The sequence below is a fragment of the Otolemur garnettii genome, unplaced genomic scaffold, assembly GCF_000181295.1.
Source record: "Otolemur garnettii isolate 467f Iridium unplaced genomic scaffold, OtoGar3 scaffold00148, whole genome shotgun sequence".
Taxonomy (NCBI): Eukaryota; Metazoa; Chordata; class Mammalia; order Primates; family Galagidae; genus Otolemur; species Otolemur garnettii.
Window position 1 is genome coordinate 122551 of NW_003852543.1, and position 15217 is coordinate 137767.

At 42.9% G+C, this 15217-nt stretch overlaps 1 gene segment (V, D, J or C); it reads right to left on the minus strand.

Moving 5' to 3' along the window:
• Positions 1-7807: 7807 nt before the first annotated feature.
• LOC100959696 lies at positions 7808-8334 on the minus strand. The segment is given in 2 exon segments: positions 7808-8154; positions 8274-8334. Coding segments are annotated over 2 exon segments (402 nt in total).
• Between the last annotated feature and the right edge of the window lie 6883 nt (positions 8335-15217).

Sequence of the window (15217 nt, forward strand, 5' to 3'; positions counted from 1 at the left end):
GGGGGGGTTCTCCTGTAAGCAAGACAGTGAATGTCTCTATGCTTCAGAACAAGGTACTAACAATCTATGCTGCCTAATTGGTAGAAAGGACATAATGAAATGTTTCCTTCTATTTATTAACTTGGTTTTTCTCTTCTATTTCATATGGCTGAGCTTCACTAAATATTTCATGATTCTCATTTCTTTGATCATGTGTTTTTGGTTTGGTGTTTTTTTGTTTGTTTGGTTGGTTTTTTGTTTTTATTAAAGAGGAATAACAGGCACAGGGGAAAGGGCGGGGGGGGCAAATCTTCATTGTTCAACTGAATAATGTTGTACTCATAGTTGCTATTTAGGTAAAAGTATAAATTCTTTGAAATTCCACAGATGCCTCCATCTTTCTTTCATCTATCACAATAGTTTGATTTACCTGAACTTGGAAGTCATGTGTATCAAGGTAGGCATTTATTTTAAATTGTTAACTTCTCATTTTTTTTCTATTTTGAGGCCTTCATTCCACCCTAAGGATCCAGGTAACTGTCAGTTGTCTCGTACTGTGATTCTGAAGAATTTCTGCTCGATTTATTTTAGGGCATATCTGCTGGGTCATGGTTTCCTGTCTTTTTTTTTTTGAAGGATAGTTTAGCTAAATATAGAATAGTGACTTTTTTTCTTTGACCATTTTAAAATTAAAAATTAATGTTAATTCAAATCTACTAGCTAATTTATATTCCTATTTGAACTTCACTGAGTTTTCCAATGTTGTCTTTTCTATGTTTCAGGGTAAAACTCCAGGATCCCATGTTGCATTGGCTTTATATGCTTCCTTAATTTCCTTAATTTCTTCCATCTAAAACGCAGAAAGAGTCAGCCTCACAGAAACTGACTCTGCGACTTTCTTGATCCTGGACTTCCCCACTCCAGAGCAGTGAGAAATAAATGCTGGTTACTTATAAGTTTCCCAGTGTGAGGATATTTTCTTTTTATAGCAGCACAAGCAGACTGAGACCCTATCTGATTCTGTCTTAACTTTTTCTCAGAATTTAGATCCAAATAACGTTTGTTGCCCAATAGATAATATTGAAGAAATAAGTTATGTTCACTGCTAGATAACACATTTTTCTGTGAGAGCCATTTACCACTGGAATATTGATAATCTAGAGAAAGGAAAAATGAGCCAGATTTATCAAAACATGGTGGTGTCCACCACTGCACAGCCCTTACTAAGTCAACTATTTGCACAAATAGATCACATTCTCCACCACTTAGGACACTTCAGAAATCAAGAGGAGAGGTACAAAATTCTCTTTCCTACTTCCAACTTGGGAGGATGAGATACTATATGGGTGCCACCCCAGGATTCACACTGATGAGACACGATTCCCAAGAATCAGAAATGCCGGAGCCACAGTTCAAGAATATGTGATTACATTGACCTGCTACTTAGGTCTCAAAGTAGGTATTTTTCCAACGTCCATTTGTTATCTGAGTGATCAGTGGATTGTCTTTTGGTTGTTGTGAAAGGTAAAACCCTAGGAGAAGGTAGACGGCAGAGAGTGACTATAAGAGAAGGACGAGCCAGATGTGAATATATAGAGTTATCCTGACTTAGGCTTTGGAGAAAAATATGTAAAAGAAGAAATATTTGAAGAAGGTGTTAACAGGGAAAAAAGGCAAGTAGTAGCAACTCCGAAATCCTTTCCACACAAAAGATGCTATACATCTAACCAAAGCCACTGTTTTTCACATTCATTGACAGACTGTGGCTACAGTTTCTGCAGATCTGGGATGACAGATCAGGTCAACCCTCACTCTGGGGGCAGGAGGTGGCTGTGAAGGTGAGCAAATGTGGGCATGAACTCTGTGTCTATTAGTCCGTGGCTACTGGCCGTGGGAAGACCCAAAGGTGCTGCCCTTTCTCCTGCCTGCATGAAGATACCAGGATCCCTATTCTCCTGGTGCTACTCAGTGACCAGACCAAAATCTGAGGACATGGTCCTCACTCCTTTTCTTTATCAGACAGACCCCACACTCACAATTCTCTGTAGTATGTATTTTCTTCTAGGTTCGTTTACCAAGAATTACACTCTGCTTTGCTGACACTATGTGATAGAGAGAACTATTTTTCAGCTAAATACCCTTGGAGTTCTGATGCGTGATATTTATCCTTATGGCCCTGTGTTTTTCCAGATGAAAAGGTAGCAGAGAGACATATAAAATTATTGCTGGAAATGATTCAACTCAGAAATGGAATGAAGAAGTGGTGATAATGAAAAAATAGTAATAGCCCAAATCAGTGTAGTCTCCTGGCCATAATTATCAGGGACACAGAGCCCCTTCTGGGGTCAATGTTGTGCATGTGATAGGCCCCCTTTTGTGGCCAAATATGGGAGAATCCTGAGGGTTTTTTCTGTAACTTGACATTGCCATTTGTAGGATGATGTGTAAATTCTTTTTGCACATTTTCATACATATTGTCTTCTTATGCCTTTAAGAGATCATAAGTGGATGCCAGGTACTATGTATGTGTGGTCACATTAGATAATGATGTATGCGCTTGGCGCCTGTGGCTCAAGCAGCTAAGGCGCCAGCCACATACACCTAAGGTGGCGGGTTCGAATCCAGCCCAGGCCCGCCAAACCATAATGGCTGCAACCAAAAAACAGCCGGGCATTGTGGCCGGCACCTGTGGTCCCAGCTACTTGGGAGGCTGAGACAGGAAACTCACTTGAGCCCAGGAGTTGGAGGTTGCTGTGAGCAGTGAAACCATAGCACTCTACCCAGGGGGACAGCTTGAAGCCCTGTCTCAAAAAAAAAAAAAAAGATAATGATGTGTAGTTTTCAGTTAGATGCCAATAGTCTATGCCTTGGGATTTCCCCTCCATGTGCAGTATCCAAGTGCTGAGGAGGCCACACCATACTTAGCTGCACAGCACCCTAATAGCAAGGCAGTGACTGTGGAGTCCTCAGACTTGGGGTCCTCAAAGACTCAGTTAGTCTGGGCATGTATCATGCATTTGCTGCCCCCTCCCAGTCAGAACCTGGGGACAGTTTCTCTCTTGTCTGTCCCACCGGCCTCCCTCAGCTCTCTGTGTGTCTTAGGAGGACAGGGCTAATAAAGCTCCACAGAAAACCGGGTTTTAAGTCTTATTTATGGGCATATTTAAGCAACACTCCATTTGGTAATCTTACCAGGGAGGGTGGTGTCTGCAAAATGATTATGGAGGTAGGATCATCCTCTTCCTTCTTCTCTAAACCAAGTATGTCCTGTATTTTTGTGGAGATTTAAACCCACAGAAGAGTATGAAGGGTGACAGCCGTGTCTTTGTTGGCTACTTTACTTCCTGGTTCTAGAAAAGGCCATGATACCTGTATTAGTTGGGGGCTAGAAGGGGTCCCTCATGTAGTTCCCTGGGTTACTCAACTCTGTCCTCTCTTCCCCAGAGCTTTCCCAGGTCTAGCTCTGTCCAGCTTCCATGTTTTATGTAAAAAAAAAAAAAAAAAAAAGAATGAGTGATCCTCCATCTTTTAGCCCAAAGCCAGTACTTTGTGACTTGTGAAATAATAAATCACAATTAAATTCATCCACATCCACATTTTATTGTTTACACATAGTCCCAGATCACCACATACCCTGACCTAAATCACTCCAGAGACTGGCTTAGTGCTCACCGAGATTCTCTCTGATCCCTGAGTTTATCTTAGAAACTTTAAATAGAATTTCATTATTACACATTTTTCCATAAATATGTCTTGAGCCCCAAATGTGAGGTAGGCACTATACTGCTGTTCAGTTCATAACTTGACAAAAAAAAGAATGAAGGAAGGAAAAGCAAGAGAGAGAGAGATTGATTTTACAACCTTGTATAATTCCCAGGAAACACCCTGGATGCCCCCAGCTGTATTATACAGAAGCACTGCCCAGGGAGCCAGCAGAGAGCATAATCCTCCACTGGACAGAAGTAGCCCTGGAGCCTCACTACCTGTCAAACCACAGAGACCCCATGTTCTAAACTCAGGAGGAAAATCCCATTGAGCCATCCCCTGGGAAGAAGAATGGAAAATGTGCAGCTGTACATACCTGTGCCCCTGTGGCAATCAGAGCTACTAACTCAAGCACGACATTCACAATTATTTTGCCTTTAGTCCTATTGAAAATAGACACAATACTAAATCCCAAGGTTATTTACATTTGTCCTTTAATTATCTAGCCATTCCCCTGGTTATTTTGTTTATTTGTGGTGCATTTGGTTTCATTTGCTTTTGTTTATATTCCCTCCAATTTTTCTTATCTTTGTTGATTCTAGTTATTTATTTATATCGAATATTGAAATACTAATATGGCCTCCAAAGACTCAAATATTCACAAGCAGAACAATTGTACCCAGAGAAGTGACCCATGTGACACTAGTCCAATCCCCTCTCACCCACTGCCCTCCCTCTGCCTCAACTCCTCCCTCTCATGACTCTCCCAAGGACCTCTGGTCTATCCCTCCAGATTTTGCTTGTTTGTGTGTTGGGTGCCCCCTGCTTCCTCATATGAATAATAGCACATACAGATTTCTGTTTGCATATTGCTGTTTTATTTATTAATATACCTGGTAATCACTCCATTTCAGTTCATAGAGATCACCCTCCTTTTTATACAGCTGAGAGGTACTCTATTATAGGGAGATGCCATAGTTTTTCCAACTACAATTTTATGGATGGACATTTTGAATGCTTTCAATATTGTGATTCTAAACAATGCTTCAGTGAATAACTTCTGCATGTGTACTTTTCTATTGCTGTTGAAGGAATATCTTCAGGAAAATTTCTGCAAAATGGATGATGGGTCAAAAGTTAAATGTTAATGCTGGTTTACAGATACCCTCATATTCTCCTCCAAAGGGGAAGTATTAGTTCCTGTCCCAACAAGCTATTAATGAAACTGCTTATTTCTTCATAAATCTGTTTAAAAATGGGCTCCAGAGTTCTTTTTCTCTTAATTTTCTCCAAACTGACAGGTGGGGGTGCTACCTCTAAGTAGTTTTCATTGTCATTTCTCTAATTATTAGCAAAGTTGAAATTTTTTTGTGCTTATTTTCACAGGTGTTTGTGTCTTTTTTTCTTTTCATATTATGGGTCTTTTTCCCCATTTTCCCTTTTGCATAACTTTTATAAAGACTTTCATATATTGATATATTATCCATTTTGTATAATAAATTAAAAACTAGTTCCTCTTAGTTTTCAATTCTCTTCTGATTTCATTTAATATTTTTTCATGCAGTTTTATTTATTTTTCTATAATCTTCTGCATAGAAGTCCGCAGGTTATTAATTTGATATAGGGTTGCAGTATTAGAACATTTATTCCTAATTGCTGCTTCTATATTATTTTCTTATGACTTGAGCACCCCAGGGAACTACAACCTTCACCCTTGGCTTATCACATCTTATATAACTTAATATCTTGTCCCATTCCAAATAATGCATGGACATTAAACACTGTAACCTGATGCATTTTTTTCACTTCAGATTAATATAAGGGTGCAAATGTTTAAGTTGCATTGTTTTCATTTCTAAGGTAAAGTGCAAGTTGTATGTGAGCCTCTAACCCAAGGTGGTGCTGAAAACCCTCACATTGTGCACATTAGGTGAGAAGCTGCCAATCACCCACCCACTTCCCCTTTCCCCTTTTTCTCCCCACCCCTCTCCCTCACTGGATTATACTTGAGTTTTCCTTTTGTGTGAGCATGTAGTTGTTTACATATTGGTTTCATATTAGTATGGATACTAATTGGATACTTGTTTGTCCATTCTTGTGATATTTTACTAAGAAGAATGCGTTTCAACTCCATCCAAATAAACACAAAGACATAAAATCTCTATCTTTTCTTATGACTGAATAGTACTCCATGGTATACACATACCACAGTTTGTTAATCCATTCTCAAGTTGATAGGCACTTGGGTGCTACCACCTCTTAGCAATCGTGAATTGAGCCACCATAAACATTCCACTGTAAATGTTCTTATGGTAAAAAGATTTTTTTTCTTCTGGGTAGAGACCTAGTAATGAAAATGGAAGGTCAATTTTTAGTTCTTTGTGAATTCTCCATGCTTCTTCCATGGGGTGCAACAACTAAAGCAAACAGCCTTCAGAAAGGAGATGTTTACACGTCATGAATCTGACAAAGGGTTGATAACTAGAATCTACAGAGAACTCAAATCAATCAATAAGAAAAGAGCAAACAACCCCATTTGGGCAAGAGTCTTGAACAGAAACTTCTCTGAAAGTGATAGATGAATGGCCGACAAATACATGAAAAAATGTTCATCATTGCTAATTATGAGAGAAATGTAAATCAAAATCACCCTGAGATATGTCCTAACCATGCGTGTGTATGTGTGTGTGTGTTGAAAGGCCTATGGTGGATAGCCAGAAACAAGATTGGAGAATGGAGAAACTCAGGCCAGGTCTAAGGAAAGTGAAAGAAACCCACGTGGGCAGAGCTAAAGATGGCATCTGTGCAGAGCACAGTTTGAGACAGCTTTTTATTTGGCTGTAGGAGTAGAAAAGTTCCACTGCTGGCCTGGAAATTCTATTGGGCTAGGGGTCTTATGGCAGGAGTTTTAGGGGCAGGGCTAGCTAGGCCCTTTGTGGTCTTTGTTTCAGGAGAGGATGTGGCAGGGAGGGGGGGTGTTGTGTGGGGCCAAGTTAGGCCCACCGTATTATATGTATTTATAGTCAAGAAAGTTATTTTTTTATCAAATGACTGCTATATAGAGATAGAGAGAGAGAGATAATGCGGTCCTCAGCTTTAAGTATAGTCCATAAAGTAGATGGGAAGAGGAGAGAGAAGGGTGGGGAGGGAGGATATGGGATAAGGGAGGGTATCTGGGGGGACCTCACCTAATGTGCACAATACAATGGTACATTTCAAAATTATTAATAAATGAGTATAATCATGATGGATGTGTTACTTGGTTCAATGTAAACATTTCACATTGTATATCGAAGCAGTACCCTGAACCCCATAAATGCATCTTGCTAAGATCTCAGACCTCCATAAACTAACTCACAAAATTCTGAAAGCCAAAAAATACTGACCATGTGACATCAGCTGACAGTTCCCCATCATCATCATCATTCTGGAAGCACCTTAGGTAGAGATTATTTTCTTTCTCTGGCTTCCTGTAGAGTTGCTTAATGAGGGGACCCTTCTTGAGATTTGGAACTTGGAAGAGGAGAATTCTATACTATCCACCAGCACCTGCAGCCAGACACAAGAACACACATGGGAACTGCTGACTCACCTGGCCAGGTGCTACAGGCAGCTGAGAGCATCAGCACCCCTGCCCCAGGCTTCCCAGACAAGTCCAAGGAGCATATGGTGACACAGCCTATGAGTTCCAGGGAAGATGTCCTCTGGCTTCTGGGGAAGACCAGGGTATCCCCACTTTCTAGTATTCCCATCTTTGACTACTATATCCCCAGGCCACTCATTTAAACACCAGAGTTTAGACTCCTATGCCTTGTACATAATAGTATCCTAGATGGAATATCTAGAGTGGCTTCTCCTGTACAGTATAACTTCCACTGATGCCATACAGAGACTAAATTATACCATAAAAGAGAGATTATATTGTAAAAGGTATAATCACCTTTTTCCCTAGTGAGATCAGGAGAGGCACTGGCAGTCTGTGCTGCTAGGACAAGGAGAAGGAGAGAGACATAGGGCACCTTGGAGCCTCTCAGGTCCCTTCTACCAAAACTATGCAGAGACCTTCAGAGCAGGGCTGCTTTTCAGAAATCCTTTCAGGAGGAGCAGCTGGGGCAGCCCAGCCTCACACACCTGCTTCCCTGGGAGGTTTATGTTCAGGCTTGTAACACTGTGTGGGGGTACCATAACCATGTTGACAGTAATAATCTGCAACATCTTCAGCCTGCAGGCCACTGATGGTCAGAGAATAATCTGTCCCTGACCCACTGCCTCTGAACCTTGATGGGACCCCAGGGTACAAATTGGATGTAGAATAGATCAGGAGCTTAGGCGAATTCCCAGGTTTCTGCTGATACCAGTGTAAATAATTGCTAACGCCCTGACTGGCCTGGCAAGTGATGGTGACTGTGTCTCCTAGTGATGCAGACAGGGAGGATGGAGACTGGGTCAGTTGGATGGCACAGCTGGCACCTGAGATGGGAAACATAGACACAAACATTCATAAAATTAATCATAAGAGGACACCTCTGAGGACTCAAGCAGGACTGACCACACAGGCTGAGTAAATCCCTGGTGTTCTCTCTCCTTACCTGGGAACCAGAGCAGCAGGAAGCCCAGGAGCTGAGTGGGGGCCCTCGTGTCCATGCTGTGTCCTGATGGGGACGGACTCCTGCACAGAGTGTGACTAGCATGCTAATAAGTCTTCAGGGCAAGGGTTGTGGCCTGGGAACATGCAAATCAGCAGAGGGTGGGCAAGTTGGGCACAGCTGTAGGGCTGGCTCATCTCAGTAACTCAGCACAGACCCAGTGTCCCCAGATATCTGACGACAGACCAGGGTAGCAGATTCATCTGCAAAGAACAGGCTTCTCCCTGGGTGTTACAAAACATAATTTTGGGTTTGGGAGCTCACTAAGTGCTCATGGCATAGGGGAGAGAGCATTCTCACATAAATGTTAGAATAGATAGAAGTAAAAAGTTTATTTATGATGGAGGGAAGAGAAAGGAAAGGAGGGAACAAGGGAGGAAGGGAAGGAGACAGAGGAAAGGAAGGTGGGCGATGGCACAGCACCACACCGAAGGAAAGTAGAGGAAAGTGCAGGCAAAAGGCAAACATGCTAAAACTGAGCTGCTACCACAGGAGGTGCCCAGAAAGGAAGCAGATGATTTCAGGGAAAAAAAAAAAAAACCAGCTGTGGTTCCTGGAGGGTTTTGCTTCACGTTGACTCACTGTGGGGCACATCCACCACACTGATAACATGAAGTGCAAGATCTTTAGACTTCAGGCTACTGAGGATGGTGGGGGTAAAGAAGTCTGTCCCAGACCCACAACCCATTTCCACCTGACGTGCTGGGATGTGCAGGGCCCTGATGGATGTTCCATAGATGAGGGTCCTGGGGGTCTGCCCAGGTTTCTGCTGGTACCAAGGTGCGGAGGTGCCAATGCTGTGGCCCCACAAATGAGGGTGGCTCTTTCATGAGGAGACAAAGACAGGGAGACTGGAGACAGCTTCTGCAGTGGTGTCTGGAATTGGAAATGAACAATTTGCCAATGTAATCTAAATTATACCCACTGTTATTCCAATAAGACCAGGACAGTAGATCTACACTGAGCTTCCAGTGCTTGCCAAGAAGAGTGGTCAGGTCCCAGGAACAAACAACCTTGAGAGAGTTTTCACTGACACACAGAGTAAGTGTGAGAAAAGGCAGAAAAGCTGGCCCAAGCCAGGGTACCTCCAGGCCCTACCTGAGCAGCCCTGCCCCAGAGCGTTGACTCAGGCACTGATCTATACTTGGATAGCAGGGTGGCTGCAGGGACATGGAGAGCATCTGGGGTGGTCATGTAGGGCTTCCAGCTGCAGAGACCACCTTCCTCCTCTGCTCTGCACTGAGCAGCCCAGGCCCACATACATAATCAGGCCAGAAAAGGCCATTGGCTCAGCCAGGGGGGAAGGATTTAACCCACATGTCCTCTTGCCTCACCAATCTCATGAACTCAGGCAGATGGCATTTGACCCAAGACTGTTAGAAATAAAATAAATGCCCATGATCTCTTTTCTGTCTTTCTTTCCCCAAAGTGGCTGGATATCTCCCTTGTGATTGATTGTAGCTGGTTGGAAAGAGTCATTGATCGGACACAACTTCCCTTTGCAGGTTAGTCACTGTTTCTGTGAGCCCTGATGCCACCTCATTCTTTACAAGAACCAGTAAAGGGCAATGCTCAGTTATGCCCAGCACTGTGGATGCAAAGACGACCACACCTTCACGGGTGAGCGGAACCCAGGCTCAGACCCCTTAGTGTGGGTGGTACCGCTTCCCTGCAGACAGATGACGGTGCTGCCCACCAGGCAAGGAGCAATCCCTGGTGACCCTCCATCCTCCATCCCACCTCAGTCTGCACAGGGCATCCCTCCACCCAGACTCAGGACCTTCCCCCTTTAACAGTTCTGGAAAGCTCTCTGTTCACACTCCTTATCAGAATAAAAGTCCCATCTGGAGTTCCCACGTGTTCCTCAGAATCATGCAGATGTGTTGGGAGTGATGTTCCCCTGGACAGGCTGAGAAACACTTTGGGTTGCATTCTACTTGAATTCATTAATAAAATTTGTTGAAATTCGCTTTTTCTGTTTTTATATAAATAGCTATATGGTATACTCAATTTTTCTTTGTGACTCTCAATATTTAAATATCTACTGACTCCTGACATGATCTAATAAATCTTGTCTTTTAACTAGAGAGTCAATATATTTACAGTAGTCAGGGATAGTATAGTTTATATTATTACTTACCATATTATATATGTAATATGATAAACTATAATGTAATAATGTTGTATCATTGTTTTAATCTTTTGGAAAATATGGCCTAAATTATAACGTAAGTACATAAATCAAGGACTTAGAATTATGATTTCTTTTTTATTTCCTGAAGACTGAGAATGAGAAAGGAACACAGAAAACAAAGACAACACTGTCAGCTTAACAAACAGTTTAATCCGCTCCTTACAATTCTCTCTCACTTCTAGATATGCAAAATTCTAGGGAAGAAGTTCCCACTCTGAGCACCTACTGCGTGCAGGAACTTACATTTCATTGAAATACATGCACAAAATAGGCAAACACCCTTGACCCTCTGAAGCTTAAATTTTATTACAGAGCGTCATGCTATAAAGTCCAAAATCACAAAGAAATAAATTATGTAATGTCAGTAATGAAAAGTGCTTCCTGCAATAGTGAGCAGCAGGGTGTGGTGTGGACACATTTAAAGGAATCATTAAGAAGAGATGCTCTGGGTTGACTTTGGAGGTGAGGGAGAGAGCTCAGTAGGGGCTTGAGGAAAAACATAATCTCTAAGGGACCAGAGAGAACAGAGCTCAAGGGCAGGACTGTGCAGGCTTGTTCAGGGCAGAGCCAAGAGACCAGGAGGCTGGAGTCCCATGTGTCAGAGGATAGAGCTGTGGAAGTTCTCAGAGAAGTAACAGGGAGGGTCCAGGGCAGGTGGGGACTGGTAGGCATTGAGAGGACCTGGACCTTTTCTCTATATGATGGGGTGTGGAATCTAGCGCAAGATTCTGAGCCTAGGAGAACCATGATTCATCTTTTTCAAAGATTACTCTGGCAGCTGGCTTGAGAATAGACAGCAGGGAAGTGAAGGGACAAAGTGGGTGATCTCTAAGGAGAGTTTGGCTGTGGTCTAGGTGGAAGATAATGGGGGCTGCACTAGGGTGGGGCAGGGGTGGAGTGTGGGGGGTTAGATTGAGGAAACATTTGGGATCTGGGAAGCTCCATTTTTGCTTGTTATGAGGTGTCCAGTGCCTCTAACACTCTTGATCGTTCATTATTAACTGAGAATTTTCCCTCTGCCTTCTGGTGCTCAGGCAGGAGACATCTCATTTCCATTTAGGCTTCTTGTGAGTAACTGAAAGTCTCCAGCTCTTATTCCAAGGCCTCAGTCTAATGTTTTCTCTGTTTTCCTTCATGTTATTGTCTTATTTCTTTGCATCATCTTGCAATAATATGACATATCATCTTTCCCATGGGATCTGGGAAGCTCCATTTCTGGAGCTTTTTTCATCTTATTCTTAGCTATTAGAAGTGCCACAAACTTAATCACACAAATTACCTTCAGAACAATTAATGAAACTACCGATAGGTGTTAAGAGACAAAGTTCTGTACTCAGGAAGTGTTGTGAGGAGCTAGATGGCTGCTGTCCAGCAGGGCCTCTTGCAGATTGTCCCATCAGCCAGTTCTGCAGGATCCCTCTGCGTGTCAGACCCCTCCCTGCTTCCGTGAGGCAGATTTTCTGATTAGAATTCTGGTTTATGATCTGGGTGAACTTTGACAACGTTTCTTGACCTCTCTCTTCTTTAGTGACATCAACTGGAAGATGAGAATAAAGTATACTTCTTATGTCAAGACTCAATTCACAGAACATAGCAACCATTCATTTATACTGCACCACTCTTGTTAAGTGTATACATCAAGACATTTATGATAGATTAGAAAAACATTGCCACATGATCCCCCAATACAAAGGATAGTTCATTTCTCTTTGTATTGAATCTAGAGTGGTCTCTGGACTTGCTTTGAGCAGTAGAGTGAGGAGAAAGCAACACTGTGATCAAGAGCACAGAGGCCTTCCAGCTCTACCCTTGGAAGGTAAAAAACCGATCTAGCCCATGGGAAGATGAGAGGTCACATAGAGGAGACTCAGGCACCAGCCATTAGCCAGCACCAACTACAGACATGAGTAAAGGCTGTTCAGGGACATGAGAAATGGTTGGGGGTGAGCAGTGAGCATAGTCATTTCCATGAGAAGAATTATTTTATTTCTAGTATTTTTCAGAACTGCCAGTGCATGTTGATAACAAAAGTAACTTATATTATTCATTTCAACTTTTTTACAATTTTCTTTTAAGTGCCTGAATCTGAGATGGACTACTCCCATCTCCCCTCCTTCAGGCATGTCACTAAGAAGAAAACTGAGGCTCTCAGCCGACAACCAGCCCCAACACCAGGCAGATGAGTGAGACCAACAGTAACCACCCAGCCCACTGACTCAGATGACTGCAGCTGCATAAGTGACCCAGGCAAAGGAGCAGAGAAACCTTCCAGCAAACCCCAGATTCACTAACAATAATACATCATAGTATCAATTTCTTAAGTTATAGAGGTGCTCTGTTATGCTTCCATATACAAAAGAAAAAGCAATAAACTAACCCATGTTCAGCATCTGTTTAAACCACAACTTGCCTCCAATCCCCTTGCCCAATTCTCCTCTCTGTAGATGTGGTTTAATGTGAAGTAACAACTCTTCAACCTTCCCCTGCTTCACCAGCTCAGAAAACACAGACAGTAAGAACTTAGACACAGACCCTGTAGACCTTTTACTCCTCTCAAACTGTGGCTTCAGCAGGAAACAGGTGCCTTTGCAACAAGGCAAGGTCTCCGGCCCATAAAGAGGATATTTGTTTGGGGACCTGTCATTGTGAGAGGCCGGCTGAAGTGCTGCTGGCAGTAAAACACACCGAAGTCCTCAGCTTCCACCCCATGGATGGTGAGGGAGAAGTCAGTGGCAGAACCACTTCCCCGGAACCTGGAAGGGGTTCCAGAAGCCCTGGCAGAAGCCCCAAAAAACAGCAGCCGTGGGGTCTCCTGGGCTCTCTGTTGGTACCAGGCCATGGAGGTACCTACCGCCATGTTGCTTCTACAGGTGATGGAGACAAAGTCACCTGGAGATGCTGTCAGGGTCACTGGAGACTGAGTCAGGACAATCTGCCCCCTGCAGCCTGTGAGGACACCCCATCCAAGAAGCACAATGTGTTACCTCTCTTGAAGACTTATCCCTATTCCTTAGAAGAACCATGCAAAAGTCAAATGTCACAAACATTAGTACCTCTGGCCTTCCCACCTTCCTCTATGTATGAGAATTCATATAGACATGACTGTTGGTGTCCTCGGGACCAGGGCAGTTATGCAACAGGACGCAGCATGGCACAGCGCCATCCTGAGAGGCTAATGGACAAGTCACTTCTTCACAGTCTGAGCAGGGCCCTGCTAAGCCTCTTAAGAGAGGAAGCCATGGAGAGGGGAACAGGGACAGAGGCCAAGGATGGGTTCAGTGCTCTGTGCACTTCTGCCTTAATTTACTAATAAGAGTTAAATTAAAACTTCTCTACATGTTACAGTGTGATTTGGGAACATTATGTCTGTGTCAGATGTTAAAATTCCTGTTCATGATCTGCAAGAATTAAATGTACTTACCCTGAAATCCCAGTACCAGGGTGCAGAGGAGCAGGACCAGGAAGCTCATCTTGTAGTTTCCACAGAATCTGCTGCTTCTAGACCTAAGGTCAAGGGAATGTTGCTGGTAGTTAAGGCCAGGGCTACTCTACCATTGGGGCCTAGAGTTAAATAAATACAGATCTCCTTGGAGTTGATTTGCATGCCTTCTGACCTGAACAAGAACCCTCTTCAGGGGCTTCCCAAGGCAGTAGGCTCTATCTGTAGCTTCCAGGAGGTGGTTCCTCTGGTCCCACAGAGGCTGAGGCTGGACTGAATGTGACAGTTATGCTGCCCCATTCACAGGGCTCTTCTCCAAAGGGTGGAACAGAGGACACCCAGAACACACACAAGTCTGCAGAATAGTCCCTGGATATTCTATCTTATGGAGACAGAGGTTTATTCTGCTTAATTAGGTGCCAAGTTAACTGTTGACCAAAGCCCAGACCAGGCCATCAGAGATTCCAGGAGCATCCAGCTCAGCTGAGTTTATACGGAGCCTCTGGTCCCTGCCCACCTAGTTCACCACTGGAGTCTATGAGGAGACACTTTACTGATTGCCTGAAACTTGCCCTGCAGGGAACAGATGTAAGAAGTAGATGAGAAAGTGGATCTTGCTAAGAGCCTTCAGCAATAGATAAGGCTAGATTGAGTAGCAGGTAAGCAAACATCTGATTTTTTTACCAATTTATGAAGAAATTGCACATTACATTGCTAAATTAGAAATTTCTTCTATTTGCTGAACCAAGATAAACTAGAAAATTATTATCATATAAAACTTTTCAAAATATTTCAAATATCTTATGAATTTAACTAGAAACACGGAATCAAAATTATATTCATTTCTATACTTTGGACAGTTTTGTCACTTCACGCACATCAAATATACCTCCCTAGAGAGGGGAAAGGGTTAAGATAGGAGGTCAAGGTGGATCTTATTTGAACCAGGAGCCATCAATACCCTCCATGCCCTGAAGACAATCTAAGGTCTAGAGAATAATAGTACATGACCATTAAAGACAACTGTAAACGCAACTTCTATCCAGGGGTTAAGGGCCATCTCTGGCTGTGTCCTTCATTTTGCATGAGAATAAGGGACAGAGCATATCTTTAATAAATCCTAGCAATGACCCTCCTGTATGTGCCTTTCAGAACCTGAACACAGTGGGCACTAGATACACTTGGGAAAGGGAATTAAGAGAGAGAAAGAGAGATTATGATGCATATACACAGAAACTATTAGTACTTGAATAC